Source organism: Protopterus annectens, chromosome 3.part0 (genome assembly GCF_019279795.1).
Source record: "Protopterus annectens isolate FY-2018-M chromosome 3.part0, PAN1.0, whole genome shotgun sequence".
NCBI lineage: Eukaryota > Metazoa > Chordata > Ceratodontiformes > Protopteridae > Protopterus > Protopterus annectens.
In genome coordinates, this window is record NC_056731.1 from 13,519,829 (window position 1) to 13,547,481 (window position 27,653).

The following is a 27,653-nucleotide window of genomic DNA, read 5'->3' on the forward strand; positions in this document are numbered from 1 at the left end:
TACTGTAGCAAGCTGACACTGGCTTCTTACAGCTAAACACACATGAAGCACTCGAGTGCCTTTCTGTACAGGAAAAAAACACTGTTCACTATTGTGCCCCCTAACACTTTGTGCCTGGGGCAGCTGCACCCTTCACCCTACCCTTGCTACACATATGTTAGCTGGTTAGGTTTGCCCTGGTACTCTGGCAGTCCTACACACTGTAGATGCCCTCCTTAGAGTACTGCCACTCAAATTAAATTCCTTCTTCTCACTGTTGGGACACTAATGCTGCTACTCACGAGGAGACATACCCAATATCTGCCTTTGTAACTTTGTTACCCCTCACTGATGCTCACAGACACTGCTGTGTGCAGGCCTTCTGCAGTTGTTTCCCATTCTGAATACAAAGCTAACCTAGCCCTTACTGATGTGGAGAGAACCACATTATCTAAGCCATGTGGCAGATCATGGATAGCACTCTAGTGATGTTGCCAGCCTGCTACAGTGGCACCAAAGCATCAAAGATCTGGATTCCAGACCTGTATATATGAGGATCTTGGACTGCACACAAACATTAAATTCACAATTGTAGCCTGAAAGTGCAAAGCAAACAATAACAGTATCAGTTATTCAGGTTTAATGTATGAGAAAAATCATAATTTGTTTTTTTAAGCTGAACATACTACAGATTAGCCATATATCTGTAACTCCACTGTTTTAGATATGATGTAAGAGCATTCCAGTTTAATATAGTGTTTTCTATTTTTATTTGCCAATCAGCTATTGAATACCGGTCATTATTTTTCAACTTTTGTGACATTATACTTCACAAATTCTGAGAAGTCATAATGGGCGGTTAGGTTTACGTCTTTATACTGTCAGCAAATCATTCAATGCCTCCGCTACAAGCACCAAATCGATCCATTCATTCTGGAGAGATGGCAGAGGAACATTTCTACACTTGACAAGAGGCCTATGGTCCCTTCATTCCTACCTTGAAATCCAGACTGACTATTCATTTCCTAGTGAGAGTCAGGTAGAAGAAGGAGGCCAGGTTGCTCATTCTGGGGGAAGGGGCAGCCTACCCCCTCCTGTTGGAAGCAGTCCCCCCCCCCTCAGCCTAACAGTGTGGAATGTGAAAGCTCAAAATCCTTTAGGTAACACCCAGTATTACTGCTAGGTATCAAATTTGTTCTACACCAGAGCTGCCCCTCATCTTCAGGATGGGTAGGCTGGCACAGCTGTTCACTCCCATCCTCCCTGACCAGCGCCTACAGACACCAGGCTGCTCCACAAACTTGGGCCACCTGCACAATGGTCAGGGCTTTATCTCTCTATGACATGAAATTGGCTAGTTCTGCGGTTTTATACTTCATATCAAACAAAGTATACTCTTTCAGTACTATTTATTTATTGTAATTTCTCCAAGTCTTTTGGGTTTCTAATACCATGACAGGAATGGACCCCATTCATAAATCAAAGTAAGATTAAAGTTCATGAAATTAGTATTGTTTCAGTCTTTGATGTCAGCCAGTAGTGCTCTTTGCAGCACCCGTAATGTGCCCAGTAATGACTCCTTCTGCAGTTCCTATGGAGTTACATGTATTGGTAACATATCTAAATACGACTGTAAATTCTTTTTTATAAGACCCGTTGCTCCTACTACTATTGGAACTGTCTGGGTATCTTCCTTCCATACTGCTCTCAATTCTGCCTGCAGATCCTGATATTTTATGACTTTGTGTCTCTCTGTACGCAAGACACTGAAGTCACTGGGTGTGGCAATTTCAATGATTAATGCTACTCTTGTCTTCTTTTCTTGGACCACTATATCCGGTTTTCTAGCATGTATTTTTTGAATGGTTGGTAATGGACGATCCCATGTGATGTAGACTTCTTCATTTTCTATGATGCTTTCTGGCTCATGTTTTCAGTGTTTTTCGGCCACTTCAGTACCATAATGTTTGCACAATCCCCAGTGCAACAGTCTCACCACATTATTATTCCTTTCAGTATACAGTCCTTCTGCCATTAATATGTCGCAACCAGCAACGAGGTGTGCAACTGTTTCCAATTCGTTTTTTCAAAACCTACATTTGTCTGTTTCTCCCACATGTTCAATGGACTTTATGAACCAACATGTACGCAGCCCACTATCTTGGGCTGCCAATATTAACCTTTCATCTCTTGGTTTGAATTTGCCTCTCCTCAACCATTCATGTGTTCATTGCTGATCAACATGAGGTTCTTCCAGAAGTTTTCTATACTTGCATCTATATTTATGCTTTTTTCACATTTCTTGCTTTCTCATCTGATCCTTCACCTTATATTCTCTCTCGTTTTTTGGCACATTCAGTTGCTGCCTGATTTTTATCTACTTCTGGTTTGATTTCCATTCCTGCTTGATGCCCATAAGCTTCTGCTTGATTAAGTAGAGAAGTCATGTTAGATTTATTCTCCTCATGTTTCAAAACTTTCACTACGTTTGGGTCTTGTGAGGTCAGCACATATGTGGAGTCCCATGATTGCAGATCTATACATATAATCAATTTCAAGGAGGCCCATCCCTCCTTCAGAACGGGGAATATATAATCTTGGCATGCACTGATTTTTATAAATTATTTGGTGAGCATGAAGCATCCTTCTTGTTTTCCTATCTAATCTATCCAACACATTTTGGGGCCAGTCAGTCACTCCAAAAATGTAAGTTAGGCCAGGGAGAGCAAACTGGTTTATAGCTTGTATTTTGTTCCTAGATGCCAGTGCTGTTTTCAGGATTAATTTAAGTCTTCTGAAGTATTCCTTACCAAGTTTTATTCACATTTGTTCGTGTTTTATTGTTGATCCTTCATCAATTCCCAAATATTTATACATTCCTTCTTGCTCAAGTTATTTTATATCACATTCTTGTCCCAAACTGATGTTTTCCTGGCGTTGCAGTTTTCCTGCTTTAAAGGTTGCTTTTGCACATTTATCAAGACCAAATGACATTCTTATATCATCTGAAAAAGTTTTGACAACTTGCAGTTGTTCTTTCAGTTCCTCATCTGATGAGCTATACAGTTTTAAATCATCGACAAAGAGAAGGTGAAAAGTCTTTACACTTTGTTGTTTTCTAGGAGCCAAATTATAGCCATGGCCCAAGCTGTTAAGTAAACAGCTTAATGGATTAAGGGCAAGGCAGAATAACAATGGTGACAGAGAGTCACCCTGGAATATCCCCCTTTGGATTTTTATCCCTGGGATAACAATTTGTCCTTTATCATGGCTTAATTGCAAAGTGGTCTGCCACTGTTTTATGGTCACTGTAAAGTAATCTATCAATGTGGGGTGTACCTTATACATTTTTAAGCACTCTTTTATCCATGAATGAGGGATACTATCAAATGCTTTTTTTGAAGTCAATCCATGCCATACTTAGATTCTTCCCCTCTTTACAGTTCTCTGCTATGGCTTTATTCAACAACAAATGATCCTTTGTTCCATATGACTTTTTTATTGCCCTTTTGTTCTACTGCCATAACTGACTTTTCTTCTAAATGACTATAAACTCTGTCGGCATCAATTCCAGTGTATAGTTTATATGTCATCGGAAGGTAAGTTATTGGTTTATAATTTTTAGGGTAGCTTGCAGGTTCACTCTTAAGTAGGAGCATTGTTTTTCCTGTTGTTAGCAAGTTTGGTGTCTGTTCTGGGTGCACATGTAAATAGTTCTTACTCATGGCTAAATCTTCGTGCAAAGATGTCAATACTTTTAACCAGAAGTTAGGTCCTGCATCTGGGCCTGGGGTTTTCTAATTAGAGGCTTTTCCCAACTTTATTTCAATTTCTCTGGCCATTATTTTATCCCATTTCATATCCTGTACCTTTAAACTACTTATTCTTTCTTTCACTTCTATCCATTTAGCATCTTTATTATGTTCCATAGGATCTTCATAGATACCTATCCAAAATGTATCCATCTCTTCCTTTTTTGGCGGTCTTTCAATTCATTTTACTTTATTTCCCAGTTCTCTATAAAACCTTTTTGGGTCATCAATAAATTGCTTATTTTGCACTTTTCCTTTATATTTATCTTCATATCTTCTAAGTTTTTCCGTCTGTGATGAAATTTTTAGTTTATTTGCGATAGTGCATGATAGATCCTGGTCTGTTCTAATATTGCACATTGCTTTTACCACATCTATCTTTCTTAGTATTTTTGTTGATCTACTCCCTCTTCTAGATCTTCTAACAGTGACACTTCTTGTTTTAATTGCTTTATAATTTTCTCTATTCAGTATTTCCATGATGGTATTCGATTTCTCTCCTTCCTTTCCCTCACTACCCTGTGTTCTTGTGGTAGAACTTTATCAGTTATTAATTTAGCTGCACAGTAATATATCCTGTTTACTTCTGTTATATTGCATGGATCTCTATGAACAGTCCTAATTACTGTATTCATTTGTTTTATCATAATTATGACTTTTGGAGTTTTATTAACCTTCTGCAGTCTATTTCTTTCATTAATCTTGATATATTTGACCAAGTCTATTAAATCAATCAATTCTTCTCTTAGCTCATTTTCTTCCAAACTGAGGGCACATACCTTATTTTCCAATTCCTGCAGGCATTCTATAGAAGGTTCTATAGCATCTTCCTGTGACAAAGTCTCATCAGTTTCATCCTGTGCCATCCATTGTTCTATCATATGGGAACTCACTGTCCTCAACATTGACTGCATCAGACTTTCCACAGTTTCCAATTCCTTCCCTTGCTGTCTAGCTTCAAATGAATGTTTATATTGGTTTCCTGTGGAAGGCTCCAAATTATCTTCATATGGCACCTGACCAATTGCTTCCTGTTCCACTGTTTTCCCTTTAATTTGGATATCCATTACTCTATCCTGTTGTGATGCTTTCTAAATTAGATTTTCTACACTAAATCCTTCACTTTGCAGATACTCCATAACCTGTTTCTATTTCTTTAACTTTTCCATTACTAATCTCCTTTTCTACTTTTCCTCTTTGTCTTATTTTTTGTATTGTAAAGTTTTCCATGTCCAGATTCCTTTGTCTGTATTTCTCTTCAAATATCTGTGGTGCTGCTCTTTTTGTATTGGTTAGTTTTGCTTTCTCCTTTGCATAAATATTACACCATATTAAATCTCTTTTTCTTTGCCACGTCCATATTCCTTCTTCAGATGGTTCCTAATCTTCGTATTTCTCCCTGCTTTGTGGGCTCGCTCTATCCTACTGTGATGTAACCTGTATTAGACCTTCTACATCAAATCCTTCACTTTGCAGGCACTCGATAACTTCAACTTCTATTTTTTTTTTTAACTTCTGCTTTACTGATTTTCTTTTCTACATTCCATCTTTGTGATATTTTTTTTTTACTGTAAAACTTTTCACATCCGGATGCCTTTGCCTGTATTTCTCTTCAAATATATATTGGGGCTGCCTTCTTTACATTGATTAATTTGGCTTTTGCCTTTGCATAAATATTGCACCATATCAAATCTCTCTTTCTTTCCCATGTCCATATTTCTTTTTTATACTTTTCAAACTTCTCTTGGTTTTGTTGTTTACATTTTCGCACCTCCTCAGATGCTTCTTTTTCCAAGCAGATCAAGGTTTCTTGATCTATATACTGTTTTTCACAAATCTGTTGTATTAATGAACACAAATTTTCATTTGAAGCTTCTGACAGTTTTTCTTGCTGAAGTATTTTTCTTTCCTCTAATGTCTCTTTTAATCGTTTTGTACATCTTGTGTCTGGAAACTCTGGGCTTATTACATAAAAGTAACAATACATAATTTCTTTCTTATCCTCAGTCGTCCACTTTATCGTCTTTATGGCTCTTCTTTGGCCTATCAGTTTTTGTAATTTTTGTGGAGTGCTACTTCCTTCTACAATAGGGGGGCCATCCTCCCCCTTGGCCTGGTCTGGCCCCATTATAGGAATGTTTCCATATTTTGAGGATTCTACACTGTCATCTTTTCCAGTCCTGGCACTTTTTTATCCTAGGTCTTGTGCACCCAGCTATCTTTTTTAGTTTTTGACCTACTTCTGTCCATGGCATATGCTATATAAACACAGTCTATATATCAGTGTCGCCTTGGTGATTTTGTGAAAACAGGGTCCACCTCGTGAAGGTACTCACCAAGACTTGAGGATGAATTCAGTTTCAGCAGTACCACTCTTCTTTGCTTGCTGACTTTTCATCTCTCCATTCGGACCCCAATTTATCTGTTGTGTTAGGAATCCAACATGTACCTTTCTGATTATCTGTTGAAGATCTGTTCTGCAGTATTACGCAACATGCTTGTCTACAAATCAGTCTCTTGTGACTTAATGGCCATACTCCATTATCATATATTACAAATAAAATAATGCTTACATATGTCTTAGGATCATTGTCTACTGATTTTTTATTGTAACTGTTTTTTATTTAAGCACTTAGATAATACATGCAATTAGTTTCTAGGACCATACTGTTACTGAGATGATGATAATCATAATAATCAACGATGATGATAATAACAACAACAATCATGTATTTTATACCTGTTGAAGACCCAGTTTTCATTGAGTCTAAAGTTGATAAGTTTGTCCATCGAGATGCCAGGCCTGCCTTTTGCACTGCAGCCTTATAGTTGTCATACAGAGTCTTTCCAAACTGAAAAAAAAACATACAATTAAATTACATAAATATTCAATAAATCAGATAATCTAAAGCACCAGCTCTAAAAATCAAGAAGCTGTTCAAACTATGCTTTTTGTTACTATTTTTAACTGCTTTGAAATATTTTCAGTTCTACTGTCTGACAGTTTAGTGGAGACAGTTTACTCTATGAGCTGGTAAAGAAATCCATCATGCAGTTCTGGGTTTGATTCCCTTAGTCTCTTCTTGTAAAGAAAAGTTATACTCTTTAAGGAAACCCAAAACTTTTCAGCATGTAATAAACATACTTGCTGACACAGCATCTTTTAGTCAGTCCCATCTCAGTCCCCTAAAGACAACAGACTTGTCAGTAATCCCAACTATATTTTAAACATCTAAATCAACTTTTTAATGGACCACTATAAAGTAGAGACTCCCGCTCCCTTCCACACCTTATCCATTCAGTCATACTTTAACTTCTCTGTCTTATCCTGTTTTACCCTTACTTCCATTTACATTTAAGAGATTAATATTTTACAAACATCATTTTCTAAAGTGAGCCACAAAAGGCTGCTCCCCAAAATTCCATCACTTTTGTAGCTACCTCCCCCATTCACATCATAAATCAGATTCCACTGGCTTTTTTTCTGCCTTATGAAAATCCTAACTCATTATCGCAATCTTCGAATCATTACCAATGGCTCTCTGTCCAGCATTTGGTCAACAATAATACTTCTCATCATGAACAAATCCCTAGAAAAGGCCGTTGTGTTTCAGCTCATCCTGCATCTTAGTAACAACTCAACCACCTTAATCCCCCAACACAGTTTTAACAATGACACAGCATGCACACAGTTATCCTGTCCTTCTTTAACACTATTTACCACTGACAATGGTGCTCTTACTGGGGCCATATCTGTGAGTGTCAGTAAAGCATCAGACATTGTACATCACAACTTGCTCCTGGATGAGCTCAAAGCTCATGGTCCAAGATTCCTGCACATTAGCTTGCAAACTAGCTACCTTCACCATGGAACTGCTTAGGTTTGTACAGGAAATACACTCTCCATCTCCTTCAAACTTTTAAGATGAGTCCCACAAAGAACTATCACTGGACTTCTGTTATTTTTGTAAACAGAATTCTTGCTGCCAGCCACTGGGAAAATCTAACCTGCTGTTCAGATGACAGTTATATCCAGATAAGATCTGTTCCTAGAAAGTATTAAAACAAAACTACAAGACAATGAGCCAAATTCCAAAATACTTACTCTCAGTGTAAGTGACTTACTGTGGTGTAAAGCCTATTCATAAGGCAGGCTCACATTGAAGTAAATCACTTTTACTTGGAGCAAGTATTTTGGAATAGGGGCAGCAGTTTACAGCCTTCCTACACATAGCTCATTTATGACTGAACTAAAGGTCTGCTTGACTCAGCTTCTTTTTGCAATGACGAAATGATGAATGATGAAGCTGTGGATTACTTTAACGCTAAGTTTCTGACCATACTTAATTACCATGCCCCCACTCGCTCTATCAGAATTAGATCTAAATCTGCCCCCTGGCTCTCAAAAGAAACGAAGCAAAAAATACATCTAAGAAATAAGATCTGGAACAAATCCCACTTAACTAAAAACACAACAGACTACCAACACTACAAACAACTAAGAAATGACACCAAAAAAGCAATAATGAACGATAAAAAAAACTATTACCTAAAATCCCAGCAAACACCCCAAAATAACCCTTGAAAATTCTGGGCTAGCATAAATCAGTTACTACAGCCAAGTAAACCTATCACACCCAACCCACAAGGCTCTGACACAAAGAATCCCAACCAAATTGCTAATGACTTTATTTCTTTCTTCACCGAAACAATTCTAACTCTAGCCAGTCAACTCCCTAGAATAGACACAACTATATCCAACTGCAACATAATCCCACCTCCCCCATTTTGTTTCCAACCTGTCCCAACAACTTACATTCTCTCCCTTATCAAAAAACTCAAACCATGTACTCCCTCTGCTGACCTACTACCCACAGAAATCTTGCAACTAGCAGCCAAATCCATAGCCTACCCAATTTCCATACTCATCAACAGAACCATCACTGAAGGTCATGTCCCTAAACTTTGGAAAGTTTCCCATATTATCCCTCTTCATAAGGGTGGAAATTCTACTGAAATCTCAAACTACCGCCCTATAGCCTTACTCTCTCCCTTATCTAAGATAGTACAGTTGTGTACACCTACCATAAATGTAGATGTTCGAGTGTCTTCACTGTTGCAGTCATGACTGTAGGGTTCTCCCTTGCCGGCAGGCAGCCCTTGGTCGGCCAGAATCCCAAAGTCTGGGTCCGGCGTCGGCTGTTCAACCATGCTCCCTGACGTCAGAGCGCCAGGAGTACAAAGCTGACAGCCGACGCCATCTTCTCCAGTTTTTCTTGCCCCAGATGTCAGGAGTCCCAAAATGAAAAAGGTCCCATAACCTATGCAAATACACCACAGAAGAATGGTGAAAAAAGGAACTACACAAAAGTAAAAACAAGAGGGGACAGGAGGGAGGGAGGGAAACCCAGACTGCAACAGTGAAGACACTCAAACATCTACATTTATGGTAGGTGTACACAACTGTACTATGTTCATCGTGTTTCACTGTTGCAGTCATGACTGTAGGGTAGAATCCCAAAGCTGAAAGAAAGGGAGGTGGTCATAAAGAAGAAGGGGCGGCTAAAAGGCCCTGCAAGACTGCAGAGGCAAAGCCTGCCCTAGACTTAGACTAGAGAGGTAGATTGTAGTGCTTAGAAAAAGTATGCACTGAACTCCAAGTTGCAGCTTCCAAAATGTCTTTGGTAGGAACTCCCCTGAGGAAGGCCGCAGAAATGGCAGCAGCTCTGGTGGAATGAGTCCGTATACTCCCAGGGATTTGCTTTCCATTGTGTGAATAACAAAATCTGATTCCATGAGCAATCCATTTAGAAATGGTCTGTTTTGAAATGGCTTTACCTTGGGAACTTGAAGCATAAGAAACAAACAATTGTTCTGATTTTCTGATGTCCTTGGTTCTGTCCAGGTAAAAACGTAGTTGTCTGTGTACATCCAAGGAATGTAAGATCCTTTCCCCTTTATTTTGAGGAGTGGGGAAAAAGGTTGGCAAGTGGATAGTTTGATTTAAAGCCACTTTGGAAACCACCTTAGGCATGAAAGTAGGATTAGTCCTCAAAGATACCCTGTCTTGATGAAAAATAATATAAGGTTCCACAGCCATAAGAGCTTGTAATTCTGAAACTCTCCTGGCAGAGGTTAGGGCTAACAGAATAGCTGTTTTCCAAGATAAAAACTTGATGTCAGAAGAGGCAGCAGGCTCAAAAGGAGGCAAGGTTAGTTTTTCCAAAACATAGTTGAGATCCCAAGCAGGAATGGGAGGAGATCTAGGAGGTCTTAAGTTCTTAGCAACTCTGAGCAACTGTCTCATGAGCTGGTGGGAAAAGATGGGAGGGTCTGTATTATAATGAGCAGAAATAGCAGAGGCATGTACCTTAATGGAAGAGAAAGAGAGACCCTTATGTAAGAGATCTGTCAAGTAAAGTAAAATTAAAGTAATGTTAGGAAGAAGAGGATCAGAATCCTGAGCCTGCATCCAGGAACAAAATCTTTTCCATTTTCCTGCATAAGATTTTTTAGTGCTAGGACGTCTCGCTTCTAAAATGACATCCATAACCTGCTTGGGTAGGAAAGAAGAAATCAAAGGCCCTGGATTAACCAGGCCGCCAGGCAGAGAGTTCTGACATGAGAGTGTAGAACCTGACCCTGATGTTGGGACAGAAGGTTCGGAGACTGAGGTAAAACCCAAGGGGGCTCCAGGCATAGGTTTTCTAGCATTGGATACCAAAACTGCCGAGGCCAATTTGGAGCCAGCAAGATTATCATCTTGGGCTTGTCCTGTTTTATCTTCAATAAGACCCGTGGAAGAAGAGGAAGAGGCGGAAAGGCATATCCTGAGAGGTTCCTCCAACTGAATGACAGGGCATCCACTTTCCAAGCTTCTCTGTGAAAAGTCCTGGTGCAAAAACTCTGTAGTTGATTGAGATGGGATGCAAAGAGGTCTATGTGAGGACATCCCCAGACTGCTGTTATCATCCTGAATATTTTGGTGTCCAGCATCCATTCGTGTGGATCTGAAAGGTTTCTGCTCAGACTGTCTGCCAGGAAGTTTTGTTTCCCTGGTAGAAATTGAGCTTGAAGATCCAGATTGTAAGCTAGAGCTGTGTTCCATAGATCTATGGCTAGTCTGCAAAGGGGGTAGGAATGAGATCCCCCTTGCTTGTTTATGTACCACATAACTGTGGTGTTGTCTGTCCATATTAGTAGTTGTCCTGGTTGTAAAAGATTTCTGAAGGCCAATAGAGCTTTCTGAACTGCTAACATTTCCTTTAAATTGATATGCAGGTGCTTCTGATCCTTTGTCCAAAGGCCCTGCAAACAGTTTCCCTGAAAATGGGCTCCCCAAGCATAATCCGAGGCGTCCGTGGTTAGAATCTGAGTGGCAGGAGGCAGACAGAAGGGTTTCCCTTTGTTTAGAGCACATGCCCTGGACCACCAAAGAAATTCCTTTTGAAGGCAAGGAAGGACGGAAATCAGTATGTCTAAACTGTGGCAATGCTGAGACCATACACTTTTTAGGTACCACTGTATTTTCCTCATGTGTAGTCTTGCATATGGTACGAGAAGGATGCAGGAGGCCATGTAACCCAAAGCCTGCAGGAATTTCCTTGCAGATAGTTGAGTTAAAGTTGCCAAGGTTTTGAAAGTTGAAGCCAGCTGTAATTGTTTTTCGGATGTCAGAAATGCCATCTGGGTTGTGGTGTTTAGAAGAGCACCCAGAAAAGTTATCTGTTATGATGTTGTCAAATTTGACTTTTTTATGTTTACAGAGAATCCCAGGAACTTGAGGAGGTTCTGTACAAATTCTAGATGCTGGAGTAAGACATCCTTGCTGTCTGCCTGAATTAGACAATTGTCCAGATAAGGGTAAATTTGAATTCCCTTGAGTCTGCAGTAAGCTACTACTGGAGCCAGGCATTTGGTGAAGACCCTGGGCGCAGTAGACAATCCAAAGGGCAGCGCAGAGAATTGGAAGTGCCTCGATCCGGCCTTGAACCTGAGGTATTTTCTGCGATCTTGCCTGATGGGAATGTGTAAATATGCCTCCTTTAAATCCAAAGTTACCATCCATGCATCTTTGGACAGCATTGGAAGTAGCTGCTGTAGAGTAAGCATCTTGAATTTTGGAATCTCTAGAAAGGTGTTCAAGACCGACAGATCCAGAATGGGTCTCCATGAGTTTTGCTTCCATGGGACTAGAAAGAGCCTTGAGTAAAAACCTTTTCCCATCTCTGAAAGTGGAACCAGTTCTATGGCATTCATAGCCAAAAGAGCTTCCACCTGGTTTAAGGCCTCTGTCCACTGATGCTTTGGAAGGTCTGGCCATCCGCTTGGCCTTGGCAAGGTATGAAAATGGAATTTGTAACCTCTTAAAACCACATCCAAAACCCACTTGTCTTGGGTTGAGTCCAATTTTGATAAAAAAGAGAGAGTTTTCCTCCAAGAGGGGCTTCCAGGCAAGAAATTCCTGTAGCCCAACAGAGGGAGTCAATGAGTTTGTGACCTGTCCTCTCCTCCCATAGGGGTGGAAGCAGTCCACTGTCTTGGTCTATAAGAGGCTTGTGCTTGAGGCCTTCCTCTGGAGCTTCTATATCTACCCCTCTGAGGCCTGTCTGAAGTGGGAAAGGACCAATTTTTTGAAGGCCAATTCCTGCTACATCTAGGTGGCTGTACTCGTAAGAAATCTTTAACTGTTTGCATGGATTTCGCCTTATCCTCCATCTTTTTAATCACCTCTTCAGCTTTAGATCCAAACAAAACATTATGCTGAACAGGAGCATCCAATAATTTAGCCTTTACTTGTTCAGGCAAATTTTGTTCCTTTAGCCATGCATGCCTTCTAATGACAGTGCCAGAGGCCGCAGCCCTACAAGAAGCCTCCAAGGCATCAAATCCACAGTGTAAACCATGCTTCCCAACTTGTTCAGTGGCATGCAATAAGTCATGTAATTCCTTATCATCTGCATAGGCAGAAATGGAAGTAAGCTTTTGTTTTAAAATAGACAAGAGAAATTGCTGGTATTTCAGCATATGAAACTGACAGTTTAAAGCCCTAATGGACAAAGTAGCAGAAGTGTACACCTTTTTGCCCCATCTTTCTAAGGATCGAGAATCCTTTTCAGTAGGAATGGGATTTTTGGCAGAAGCGGCCTTAACTCCCTTAGGACTCTGAGAAATGGTTTCAGGGTCAGCAGAAGGGTTCTTGTATAAAAACTGGTGGGAATCAGGAACCCTGTAATATCTATCAGGCTTAACAGGAGCAGGAGGAAAAGAGTCAGGGGTTAAGTTAGCCTCCGAAAAGGCATCAGAGTCAGGAGTTAAGTTAGCCTCCGAAAAGGCATCATCCACAATATCCAAAACAGGAGGAATAGCCAGGGGTCTATGTTGGGGAAGAAGAAGAAAATCCCTCAGTCTTTTCTTAGATTCCGAATACTCCTGTCCTTTCCAGTGGAAATGTTCCCTCATTTCATGCAAAGTTTCCCCAAAAGAAAAATCCTCAGGGGGAGAAGCTGATGGAATGGATTCCTCAGCATCAGAATCCTCATAAGGAGGGAAAGAATATTCCTGATCAGAAGAAGAAACTGAGGAAACAGAAGCCTGATCAGAGGAATCATAATAAACATCCTGCCTTGGCCTTTTATCTGGAGGGGGATGTGAACCCCTAATCATAGTAAGTAAATCCTCCACCATCTTGAGTAACTGTTTCTGTGACTTGGGAGCCGGTTCAGCAGAAGCCTGTGTTGCAGTCTTTGATTTAGAAGGAGTCTTTGTCTTTGTCTTTGGCTTTGCCTTTATTAGAAGCTGAGTAGGCCTGAAAACCCCTTCGGAAGCCGGTACCTGCACAGCAGCTCCGGACCCATCCGAAGGAGCATTGTCCGAAGGTCCTGCAACAGAAATATTTAAAGGCCTGGTTGGCTCCTCATGAGAGTCTGTTTCAACCATCAGTTCTGAAATGGCCGATGACAGGGGCTGCAAAAGCGCCTCACTGATGACGGCCGAACCTGAAGCTGGCTCCGCTTGTGCGCTATCATCAGATTTGGACCTTGGAGGCCTGTCTTTATCCTTGCGACGTTTGTGAACTCCGGTAGCCAGAACCGTATCCGACGACATTTTGTAGTTAAAGCACCTACCGAAGTAATGAAAAGCAAAATTGTACCTTCGCTTAATTGTACGTTGCTTGAATCTAGCACAAAACCGACAACTAGCTACGTCGTGGTCAGGGCCTAAGCAAGGAATACAGTAAGAATGAAAATCCTTATGAGGTATTTGCTTCCCACATGAAATACAATTATTAACTTTTTCTGACATCGGAGTGGAGCAAGAAAAAAGTTTCCCCAACGGGGTACTTAGCTTTGAGTGGAGAACAAAATCTTCGGACTGAAGTTTAACAGAAAAAATCATCAGGAGTCAGCCGACCGGCACTTGCGAATTGCTATCACCGCACGGCAAGAAAGACTGGAGAAGATGGCGTCGGCTGTCAGCTTTGTACTCCTGGCGCTCTGACGTCAGGGAGCATGGTTGAACAGCCGACGCCGGACCCAGACTTTGGGATTCTGGCCAACCGAGGGCTGCCTGCCGGCAGGGGAAAACCCTACAGTCATGACTGCAACAGTGAAACATGATGAACATCATGGAAAGATGTATACACAAGCAACTGCTTGACCATCTTCTCCAAAACAACCTACTTTCTAATACCCAACATGGCTTTAGACCTTTCCACAGCACCACCACTGCCCCTCTCTCCTTTACAGAAACTATCAACAATCGTAACCAAAACACCCTTTCCTCTTCACTCTTCTTAGACCTGTCCAAAGCTTTTGACATGGTCAACCACCAAATACTTATACAGATTCTTCAATCTTTGTCCTTGGAAACCCAAACCATTAACTGGTTCAAATCCTACTTAAACAACAGACATCAAGCAGTACTCTGGAACTCCACTCTATCTTCCCAGTTACCTGTCAACATTGGAGTCCCCACAAGGGTCCATATTGGGTCCTCTCCTATTTTCTTTATTTATCAATGACCTCCACCAAGTAGTTCCTCAAGCTACATGCATACAATACGCAGATGACTCCACACTCATCTGCTCAGCCACATCTGTATCAGATCTTCACTCCCTTACACAACACATATTTAACTCTGTAGAAGAATGGTTTTCACAAAGCTGTCTACTACTTAACCCAAAAAAAACTAAACTCCTTCTCTTTACACCCTCCAATAAATCTCCACTTATAGACTTTACAATAACATCTAAAAATGGCACAACTATATCACAAGATCCCACTACCAAACTATTAGGAATCACCATAGACAACAACCTTAACTTCGATACACATATAAGCAACACTATGAAAACCATTAATAAAAAATAGGCTCTCTTTTCAGAATCAAACCTTTCCTAACCCCAGAATCTAGAATAACTATTGTCCACTCCCACCTTATATCTCCCCTTCTCTATGCTTCTCCCATTTTCACTAATTTGTCAAAAAAGAACCTATTGAAATTAGAAAACTCCTACAACAACATAGCCAGATTTGCTACAGGTAACCCTTTCAGAACCCACCATTGTACTAATCTAAAGCAACTTGGCTGGCTTGAACTTCAACAGTAACTTAAAATTAATCAACTCGCCATAGCCCATCAAATTCTCAATCAACCTGACAAAACACCTATACTATCTACCCTTATCCACCCCTACCACAACCTAAAATCCCTAAGGTCCGCACACAAACTTCTTGTAAATATTGACAAAGCAAACAACAAGGCTGGTGATTCCCTTTTTTCCAACACTGTGGGAAAACACTGGAACCTACTACCCTTTGAACTTTCTACTATTCCCTCAAAAGCTCTGTTTAAAAAGAGACTTAAGCTCCACCTCAAATCACAATGGATGTGCCCCTACACTAATCCTGACTAACTATCTCTTGCCACCGAACTAAAAACCCATATCTTATAACCCAAAATCTACCTCTTATTTACATCCGCTGATATATTTCTCCTTTCCTACTTTTTCAAAAAAAAAATACATTATGCTAATAATTGTTCTGAATGTCATTTGTAAAAGTATCTTTGTCACAAATTCTTTTTCTCTTTTTGTTGTAACTACTGTATTTTTTACAATCTATAACCTTGACAACAGTTATAATGCTTTTTGTTTTATGTTTCTACTTTCATGTTATTTTCATGTTATTTTCCTGATTGTTAAATTAATCTCAAACTTTGGAGCTTATCTCCCTGGGCCTCTACTGAAAATGGACATATATCCAGCTAGACTAGCCCGGTCAACAAATGTAAAATAAAATAAAATAAAATAAAATGACCATTGTGGGGTCAACTGCTTATACCTTCCCCCTATCTCACAACCTGTCACACAATCTCTAGCTGGCATCCTACAATTTTACGTTGCGCTTTGAATACACTAACATTTTTCCTAAGTTGCTGATAAACTGTTTACTGCATGGATGATGATCTCATACTAATTTAGCAGCACAAGATTATTTATGGTAAGAATGAGTAGCTTAGAGTTATTACTTCTTTTGTTAGCTTTTAGGATTTTCTTTGTATTCTCTGTACTCTGCTTCATTGTATGATTTCTTTTTCAAATGATTGTGTTGTGACTGAATCATATTATGACTGCAACATGGGCTATTAATTTTATGACTTTTTTTTTGTGCTTGTCATGTAATTCCCACTTTGCTCACATGCTCATTCTTTATTTGTATTTCCAAATCATAATACCTCCCCTTTCAGGAGTATTATTATGCTAGTATTCCTTTTTCCATCTGAGCAAGTCATGCCTGAAAAGGTGCTTTTGTGTGGTGGAGTCCATTTATCTGCCAAGATAAAATAAGTAAGCAAGCAATTAAATAAATAAATATTAAAACTGAGAATCAATGTAAGGGCCAAGTCACCTGTACTTAGTAAGTGTACCTGGTAATGCATATCTATATTTTTATTTGGTTCCACTTCATATCATTGAATTATCATTTCATCGAATTTCAAATCATCGAGACCAAATCGTCAAAAACTCATAACATCGAATCTCAAATCATTGAAAACTATAAAGCAGCTAGAAATAACATCCCACAGAGTTTTTACTACATTTATATAGGGGGGCAAGACCCCCTGCACCCCCCACACCCCCCCATAAATTAAATATACCAACTCCAAGGTCGCACTACAGTGGTAGCCCCACTGTAGTGCGACCTTGGAGTTGGTATATTTAATTTACGGGGGTGTGTGGGGGCGGAGCCCCCCACATGGGGGATGCAGGGGGTCTTGCCCCCCTGCATAAACATAGTAAAAACTCTGTGGGATGTTATTTCTAGCTGCTTTATAGTTTTCAATGATTTGAGATTCGATGTTATGAGTTTTCAAAGATTTGAGTTTTCGACGATTTGGTCTCAATGATTTGAAATTTGATGAAATGATAATTCGATGATATGAAGTGGAACCAAATAAAAATATAGATATGCATTACCAGGTACACTTACTAAGTACAGGTGACTTGGTCCTTACATTGATTCTCAGTTTTAATATTTATTTAACTGCTTGCTTACTTAAATGTAGTAAACAGTGTCTGGGATGTTATTTCTAGCTGCTTTATAGTTTTCAATGATTTGAGATTCAATGTACCCCACTGTAGTATGACCTTGGAGTTGGCATATTTAATTTATGGGGGGGTTTGGGGGTGGAGCCCCCCACATGGGGGGGTGCAGGGGGTCTTGCCCCCCTGCATAAATGTAGTAAAAACTCTGTGGGATGTTATTTCTAGCTGCTTTATAGTTTGCAATGATTTGAGATTCGATGTTATGAGTTTTTGACGATTTGAGTTTTCAATCATTTGGTCTCGATGATTTGAAATTCAATTAAATGATAATTCGATGATATGAAGTGGAACCTTTTATTTTTGGTCAGCATCTCTGACCATTAAAACTCTGTCCCACTGCTCTATTGACTTATGCATTACTCCAGGTCTGATCCACTTATGGTTTATTTTATTTGTACTTAGTCTGGAGAAAACAGTCAAATATCTGAGAGTGGTACCATCATTGTGAAGCATCACTAGATCTAAGTCCCTCCCCGATTACCTAATGTAACTGCATTGGCAATGGGGAGTTACCTGAATAGATGTTCTCTGGCCAAATGTCAACCACACCTGTTCTTTTCCTCCTGCTTCTTCACCCCAGCATGGTGTCTCCTCTCTGAGCTCTGGCCTCCACTATAACTTCACCACAGAAATGGCATCACATCCCACTCCCAGTACAGACAAGCCCATCCTCCCTGTCTGTGCCTTCAAGCTCTTAAGTCACTTATCGAATGTGAGTCACCTGGACCATAGTCAGGGTTTTATTCCTGTACTTCACCAGTGAGACAAATTAATATAAAATAAATAAGAACGACTGACTTTTACAGCATCATTATAATGAAAACATGTAACACAATTTCCTATCTAGATGGGCACAAAATACTCAGTTTGATTCAACTTCACTGGGAGGTTATGGCTGTTTATATAAAATCATCTAGATTCAAAGTACAACTAACAGATGTGTGACTGAGTCTAACAGCTGCACAGTCTTTTGCTTTAATACATTAGACTTTCCCATAGCAGTTTATTTTTTTACTTAGTATCACTGCTTAATGCCACAAAGCATTAACTCTCCTCCTTTTATGCCTCTTTCTCCATTTATTCTCCACTGCTGAACTACTGTGGTCCTTCTGTCGATCCTGTTATCAATCAACCTTTCATTCAACCCTCTTCAGTGCAACAGTTTCTTTTGTAATCTTTGTCATCTCCATCACAGATATATGTGCCCTTCGTATGATACATTCTCCACAACAAACTCTCTGACACCTAGGCCAAACCCTCACTTAACTGGGTACTAACTTTAATTTTACATCACCAAAACTAGTTATTCCATTCATGCAATGCCTTGCAGTCATCATTCAGTCCAGTGTCTTCTTATGACTTCTTTCTAGACAGCATATGCTATGTATATACAAGTGTGTGTGTGTGTTTGTGTAGTGCATCACCTCTGGTGCATGAAACTGTCAGTGTAATTCACGAACATAATCAAACTCATAACAGTGTGCATATTTTGGCATCTTGTGGATGTGATGGGTCGATGGAGTATGCAGTACATTCATAACCTTCACAGAAAGTCTTCTTTATATGGATCACCCAGAAGGCATGAAGGATGCATGGCATTACAGCCTTTGCACCCTAATAACACATCAAGTGACTTTAGTGGATGAAGTGCATAGTAGCAACTTAGAGACCATTAAGAATATGAGCAGAACATTACCGATGCATTCTATATCCTGTGCAGTTAGTGAACACCATACAGCCACCATTTGGAATTATTCTGCAAGGTCACAAACATGCCCACATACCCATATGCAATGAACTGGACAGGTAAACAATGTGGTGCTACCTTTAAATCCATGGTTGTACTAGCTGTGCAACAGTAGCAGCATTACTTTCAAACTATGCGAAAGAAAAACAAGAGCATGGAAGTCACTAATCCAAGCTTTGATCATTCATTAAAGAGAGCTCTGCAGAGGCCAGCAAACATTGCGGATGCATTTAATTCCAAGAAATTGTGACCCGAGTGCTTTTTGTTAGGCACGCTTTATTACTGGCCAAATTAAATTGTCATTTATGAAGATGAGCTAGAATATTAAGTGTCTTTGTGTTCTATCATCTATAGTGTACAGGCTGTGTTTGCTGCAGATTAATTTTTTTATTTTTATTATTTACTTATTTAACATTTGTTAACTGGGAAAGTCAGACTATGAATTTACATAATAACATTATGTGGCAGGGCAGACTGCTGCTCAGAGCACTGGTAACGTTATGTGGCAGAGCAGAGTGCTTCTCAGAGCACTGGTAACATTACGTGGAATGCCAGACCACTGGTAGCATTACATGGCAGGGCAGAGAGTTGCTCAGAGCACTGGTAACATTACATGGCAGGGCAGAGCACTGCTCAGAGCACTGGTAACATTATGTGGCAACATACCTCTCAGCTGTACAGATCTTTTGAAGAATGTCCAGATTTTTGCCTCATTTTTGGTCTGTTTCTCATAAAATTTTGGTTTTCTAGCAAATCACTGGCAAATCATTGAGGTTTGAAGTCACAAAATAATGACAATGAAAAATGACAGATGCTTGAGTTTCAGACTTCATACACTTCAGAAAATGCATGCTAATGCAAAACCTGCTATTCTATCACCTTTCCAAGTTTGTAACAGCAATATTTAAAAAGTGCCCGTATTTTTGGGCCGTTGTCCCACCATTACTTAAGGCTTTGTCCAGATTTCTTTTTCTAAGAGGTTGAGAGGTATGCATGCCAAGGCAGAGCACTGGAAAAATGACCCTACATTTGTAGTTAATGCACTTAACTGCTAGCTTAACAGCTAATAGTTAATGCAATTAACACAAACACAGAAATAAGAATGTTTATGGGAAGGAAAGGTTATGTGGTCCACTCAGGCTGTCAGATCTTATTTTCCGGTTCTTAGGGTCCCCAAGGTGTTGTGAACTATCAGCTTTTGCTGATGGTTCTTATCTAACATAACATATACTTTACTGAAATCTGAACTGTGGCTGTTCCTTCTACTGTCTTAAGATTTTGCTGTATCTTTACACTCCACTTACAGCGAAGCCAGACATGTGTTCACTTAATTTCCACCCTTTGCTTCATAATAAAAGCCTTGTTCTGATATTCCCCCTTTTGTGAACAATACTTGATATCTACACACTGTTAATCTCATTAGCTACATCCGTCTATTAAAAACAACATTCTTTTTTTCACAGACCCTCCAGACTTCAGTGGTACTTTATTTTCCTGTATTCTGTCTTCATATAAATGCTCTCATTTCTGTTAAATGAGTTCTACAGCTGACTTCAATTTCTCACTAAGCAGCCTGGCATACTTTCTCGAACATGACTATTACTATTTGTTTGAATGAGTTAGGCTTATTTCTGTTATTTGAGCTCTACAGCTCCCTGGATGAATTTTGCTCTAATTACATTAACCTGAGTTCTGACGATTTTAATTTTTGCAAAGCTACTGTAGTAACCTACTCGAGCAGTGTTGCCTTTTCTGTCTCGATTAATCAATGCATGAATGCTATGAAAGCAGACTGCAGTTATGCTGCTTGAACAGCTTGCTTCAGTATTTGACATTGTTACATTGATTTATCCCACTTAATAGATACATTGAGAGGGAATGTATGTGTTTTAAGCCATTTTTCAATGAGTTTAAGCATCTGAGTTAAGAAAACTAGAGCTATACTGCCATTTCTGTTCTGGGGAACAGTGACTACAAAAGTGCCTGGTTATCTACTGCTACCCCCCTTTCTGGGTTTAGTGCTGTATGCTGGGGAATACATAGAGTGACATAATGCGCATCTGCTTTTGGTGTGAATTTAATGCATTTCAACAATAAACTGTGTGCACCCTACATTCTAAGAAATTCTAATTTGGTAGCATGTACACATTTTAACTAGGAAAGCATTCTTATGTTAAATTCTGTGGAATTGCTTTGGCATTAAGTCAGAAATTAATTTATGCAATCTGTTTTAATCTGCATTCCACTATCACATTGAAGCATTGGTTTCACACTGACTCATTAAACTAGTGTCTGCCCATTAAAGCTTCCAGCTAGACTCGGGGGGTGTTATTCCTGGTTGAGCTCAATTACTGCCTTGTGCAAGCCCACAAAGCAGTGCAGTTCATTAGTGAGTAGAAGCCTAGTTGTTATATTGCTGCAAAAACCTTCCATGAAAAACATTAACAGTGACCTATTTTCTTCCTGTTTCATGTCATTTCATTTGAATAGCAAGTAATTATTTAGCAAGAGTTTTAGCTTTTCTGCACTAGGTCTTTAGTTCCCTTCTATCTCATGAATCCTCTCCTAGTGTTTCTGTTTCATCTGGAATACACAAGCCAAACACCTTGAGGTCGTCTGCTTTTCTTTTATGTTAATAAATGCGATGCATTAAGTTCCCATACTTGGGGTAACACCCACTGTCAGCAGTAATATATTTTGAAGTATCATCTCCAGCACTACCACAACCTGAATGGGTTTAGAAAAAAAAGTGGCTGAAATTAATGCTGTTTATGGAGTCAAGGATTATCTCAGCCTTATGGTGAAATGCTTTAGTAATGTTCCATAATACATTTCTCTGCACTTGTCCTATTTTACTTTTGTCTGCTTCTACTTGTTCTTTACCTTTTAATTAATTCTCCCTTGAATACATTTGTGCTTTCTTCTATGTCCACCAAACTCAGTTTCCAAGTCAGATACAAATTTACACCTCCTGGCTCAGTATGTTAAATGGCTTTCACTGCTGGCTTTATATATCCATTTACTTTTTTCTCAAAATGGCAGTGACATCTGCTGAAATACTGCAAGTTCTATGTCAAAACTACACTAATGAAACGCTAATTGTTTACCTAGATTTTACTAACTTTCCCTTCCAGATGCTGAAAAGGTGTTAAACATTCATTAAGTACCTCTCAATGCTATTAAGATCTAGTCTCACACTAAAGCAACAGCAGCAGTCAGAGACCATCACAAAGAGTGGCAGGAAGCTGTTAAACACTTTACTCAACCTTCCAAAGAAAAAAGTCTGAATGAAGTGTTTAGCTGCATTTAATGCTGTCTGTGTGTCCTGTTACCCTTTTGTGGTAGACTCTATGTGTGGCAGTGGTAAGTGTGTCACAGCATGTGTTACAGTTTCCAAAGCTGTAAAATGCTTAGTGCTCCTATACTTTTTTCTCTTACTTTTGCAGTAAACAAAACCTGGTAAAATTCCAGGTATTATCAAGAATTACCATGGGATATCTCCAATAATAACCCAGTTTGAATTTTCAACATGGATGTAAGATTCAGCTCTCAAGTTTCCCACTTGAGGTGGACTTCTAGACATCTATGAATCAAACATACATGCAGGTTACGATCAGAGACACATTCATAATCCTCACCATTTCATGCCCAGTGGTACAGCTACATTCCTAAAACTAATGTGCGCATGTCCATGTGTGTTTATGTTTCTGTGTGTCTGTGTCCTGTACACTTGGGAGAACATGTTGTTACTGCTTTGCTACAGTAAGTTGTTTTCACCACTTCTTTGAGGTACAGCACTCGGATCTCCCTGCTAACAATTTTTTTTAACCTGGATGGGCAACCATGTCTTATCTGCACATTTTAATTTCTACATAACTTCTCTGGGCTATCAGTTGTTTTCCCTTAAAGCAGGGTTACTGTTTCTGTACCAGTCCATTACTTCATACACAGCAGCATAAATACAATACTACACAAGTGATCATATGGACCATAAGCTGGCTTTAAGTACATACATGTAATGGTTCTTTTCACCACTTTCAAGAAATTTACTAGTGCTTACCACCTAAATCAGACAGGGCCATACATGATGACTCTGGGTAAATTTATGTCTACACATCCAATCATAGGAACAGAGAAACATTTTAAACAGGTTTTTTTGATGGATGACATTTTACTTGCTCGGTTTTAATAACTGGTGTTCAGTGTGATACATTTGTAGTTGCTACACTATAGTCCTGTGCCAGCAGTTTTTAATGTGAAATGATGTTGGGGTCACATTCATTACAGTACTGCAATGGAAGCCCTAAGGGTAGAATACCAGTCTTAAGTGCTTACAGCTGAACAGGCTGTGAGGTGAAAGCAGTGTGCAGTTATGTGAAACTATCACAGATATAGGTTGTTTGGGGACAGTGTAATGCATTCCTTTTGTCATTTATTTCCCTTTACTGACTATGCTGCCCTAACTTCTGCTGTGGTGCAGCAGTAGTGTTGTTGCCTCATAGCAAGAGGTTCTCCCGTTCGATTCTCGGCTGGAGTGCGGGGAGTGCCTTCTGTGTGGAGTCTGCATGTCTTCCCCGCGGTTGGGTGGGCGTTTGAAAGACATGCATAAATGGGCGTGCCTTCGTTATAGGTTGAACGTCGAGCTGGCACCTCAGCGTTTGTCAAAATCTACTGCCAATCATTAGCAGACCGGAGTTCTGCTGTGGCGACCCCTAACCGGGAAAAGCCGCAAGACAACAACACTGACTATACTGCCTTAAAAATCAGAATTGAGATGTAGTGAAATCCATTTAAGTAAAATGGACTTGAATGTGTTTTGCACTTGTCTCCTATCATACGTTACTGAATTTTATTATATTTGTGTACTTATTTATTTTTGTGAACTGCCTTCAGGCAATGGTTGGCCTGTCATATAGATGCCCATTTCTTCAGTGGTGTGCATTGCCCCAGCTTGACATTATTCACTGCATGTGGTCTCTACCAATGGTGCGGTGATGAACTTCTACTTAGTATGGAGACTACAATAATAACACAGAATGCTTCCTTAATTATCACATCAGAAGTTAACATTCTATATTTGCTTAGCATGCAGACTACATCAATAGCCAAATAAAGCTTCTTTACTGACTTACCATTACATCAAAAGTAAACCTACACAATAATACCCCCACACCCACAAATACACATGCACACATATATAGTTAAAGGGCAAGTAATCTATGAAATTCACACTGAAGACAGAACTGTTGATCATCAAATTATCAAATATACACAAATCAAGCTGTCTACATGTATTTCAAAAACATGGAAGTATTATCCTTTTCTAGTGATTTTTGCAGGGAGATAAGCCCCATGCAGCCCACCATGAGGGGATTTGCGTCCTCCACAAGAGCACATAGATATATATGTGTGTGCATGTGTATATATATTCTTATGTGCATTTTCATTGGTTAACACATTAATCAGCAAAATAGTGAAACTGTGGAATACTGGGGGGGGGGGGGTTAAAGGAGTTTTCCCTTTTCCCTGTATTGTGCAATCTCAGAGTAGTGTGTGTGTATTTGTGTGTATATACGTATATATCTATATAGATCTACATCATCATAACAGTACACATTCAAATGATCATTGCTGCAGTAGCCTTAGCTATATGGGGTTATATCCTGCCAAGGATATAACAGCCTGGCAGCTTCCAAATTTCATGGAACCTTCCACATGCTCATGCCATTAGGCTACTCAAGCTGAGCCGAGTAAAAATACAAGTTTGAGCACCAAGCCTTTCAGAGCTTTTATGCAAAGTTTGAGAGGGAGGCTGAGCTCTGACAGGACATAGCTAGGAGTAAAGAAAGAAAGGAAAAAAAAAAAAAAAAAAATATATATATATATATATATATATATATATATATATAGCATGTTATTCTGACAAAGTTGTAATGCTTCAAATGTTTACAAATATGTGATCTATTCCTACACAATATTGCTGTGGCCATGTGATGTAGTGATTGTGCTGTTGTGTAATTCACAGTTGAGATGTAGTGAAATCCCTGGGAGTAACAAATCATTCACTAGCTATCAATTCAAATGTCTTCTTGTTCTCTTCCTATTCTATTACCTTTCCTGATCTAATTATTTATCCCCAACACATTGGTTCCTTTGCTAGCTTCCTCCAGTAAATTCCAGGCCAATCTTGTCAATTCTCTATACCCCCAACTGCACTCATCCCTATTGACAACATTTTCTTTCTCCATTCCTGTGTTGGCTTAGTTCTTAGTACAGTTTCTGCTTCTTTATGAATATAATATTCTGTATGACTGTAGCTATTCTCCTTAAGGATTTGTGTCCAAAATCCCATTCTTTCCTTATTTCTTGAATTATCCCCCTGCTTCATCATCATCATCATTCCTTTCCACTTTGATTTGTAGCTTTCTGCTTGTGTTATGTACAAGAACCTTAACTGTGAATCTCTAAAATATCCCTTCAAATCAAGTGATCCTAAACCTCTTTGTTCTTTTGGGAGGATCAACTTATTCTACTTGACCATAAAATCCTTCAACTCTTTAATTACTGCCCACAACTTCTCCTCAGGTTGATAACAAATATGCCTGCCCTATATATATAAAACTAAATGCACTAAAATCATTTTTAGTGCTTGTATCTTGCTATCTATATCCATAGGCAAGAGCTTCCAGTTTCTTGTTTTTGCACTATCTTTTGTTTAGTCTCTTCCCACATATCCTTAGCTGTCATAACTGAACCCATTTTAATCCATACACCTAAATACTTAATTTTATCATGTCCCAATAAATATGGCTATTGCTGGATGAATTCGTATGTGGGTATATTGTTTATAGCTATAGCCTTTGTTTTAACTTTATTAATTTTATATCCTGGAAAAATGTAACCATCTCAAAATACTCCACAACACTGAAACATCCTTTTTTGGTTCCATCAGGTACAAAATATTATTATCTGCAAATAAAGCCAACTTTTCTTGTACACCATACCAATTATATCCTTGAATTTCTGTCTCTCTCATTTTCTTTGCCAGTTGTTCTAAATGTTACACAAATAACAAAGGAGAAAGAAGCCACCCCTGTCTGGATCCTCTGTTCAAACACAACTTATTAGGGAGGCCCCCTCATAATGTTGATTTTTTTTTTCCTCCAATTCCCTTGGATATTCTTCTAATTAATCTTATTATTGTAACAGGAAATGCAAATGCTTCCATTGTTCCAGTCATAAAATCCCTCTTTTGAATTATTTCTCTGCATCAAGATCCACCAAAAACAGAGGTATTGCCTTACATTCTGCTTCCATGTGGATGATCATTGTTCTATTAATGCTGTCCACAAAACCACATTGGTCTATATTTAACAGTTTTGTCATCACCTTAGCCATTCTTTTAGCTATTATAGACAAACACTTTTTGATCATGGTTTAGAATTGAAATGGACCTATATGAAGCTGAATCAGATGGGTCTTTACCAGCTTTAAGTATTATAACTACTACACCTTTTTCCAGGATGTTGTTGCTTCCCCTCCTTTTAAAATACTGTTAAAAGAAACATTCCAGATCTTTATCACTTTCTTCTCTCCTAACTTCCAACCTTCCACAGGAATAGCATATCTGGTTACACATCACTACGTTTTCCTAATCTCCTCCTATCTTAGCTGTTATAGTTGTTGAGCCTCATCTACCTCTAACTTTGGCAATGTTTACGTTTTGCAAAATATTTGCATTTGTGCTTTTTCTTGACTTCCCTACTTTATAGAAATGTTCATAAAATTTCCAAAATATCTGTAATATTGCTACAGGACCTCTGGCTATTTTTCTTGTTATAGACTCCCTAAGTTTGGCAACAACCCTTTCTACTTTCTGTTGCCATAACAAAAGCCCTAATTAACTTGAAATTGAGGTTACCCATGCTGTGAAGCATGTTATTGCCTGTCCTTCTACTCAACTGGTGTATTTTCTTTTTTCTTATCTTTATTACCCCAGGTATGAAAACCACTTGCATACTTTCAGAAATCTTCAACTTTTAGCCTTGAGGAAACCAGTGTTCTGTTTTTTATTGACCTACTATCAGCTTGCCTCCATTGAAAAGTAAGAGAAAGAGTAAACAAATGTATTCCTCTGTTGCAGTCTGAAAGACAAACTGAAACTTTCACTGCTAAAATAAAACTTTCATTACAGAGTGTTCTCATGTTTACTTGTTTCCACTTAAAATGTTTATTAGATTAAGCCAAGAGTCTTAATCCAGACATTCACCTATTCAAAAGTAAGACAAAACATATAATCTCTACATATACTATGCTCTGTATACTTCTACATCCCATCTCCCACCTCAGCAATCCAAGATTACAGTTTATTAACTTAAACATGCTTTTGTCTAGCTTTTCTTCTCATTTTGAACTGTGATGCCTACATTTCATAATACCAAAAAAGAAGAAATAAAGAGAAGAGGAAGAAAAATGGCATCTGTTTACTTTAAAAACTTTATTAGAT

At 39.1% G+C, this 27,653-nt stretch overlaps 1 protein-coding gene across 2 annotated transcripts in view; it reads right to left on the bottom strand.

The window, feature by feature from the left end:
- Nucleotides 1–27,653, bottom strand: part of LOC122796236 (amyloid beta precursor protein binding family B member 1 interacting protein) — a 1,476,726-nt gene that overhangs the window by 143,449 nt on the left and 1,305,624 nt on the right. For both annotated transcript variants that reach the window (XM_044064553.1, XM_044064552.1), the window contains one exon: nt 6,532–6,643. In XM_044064553.1, the coding sequence (XP_043920488.1) occupies nt 6,532–6,643 (112 nt within the window). The remainder of the gene's footprint in view (nt 1–6,531; nt 6,644–27,653) is intronic.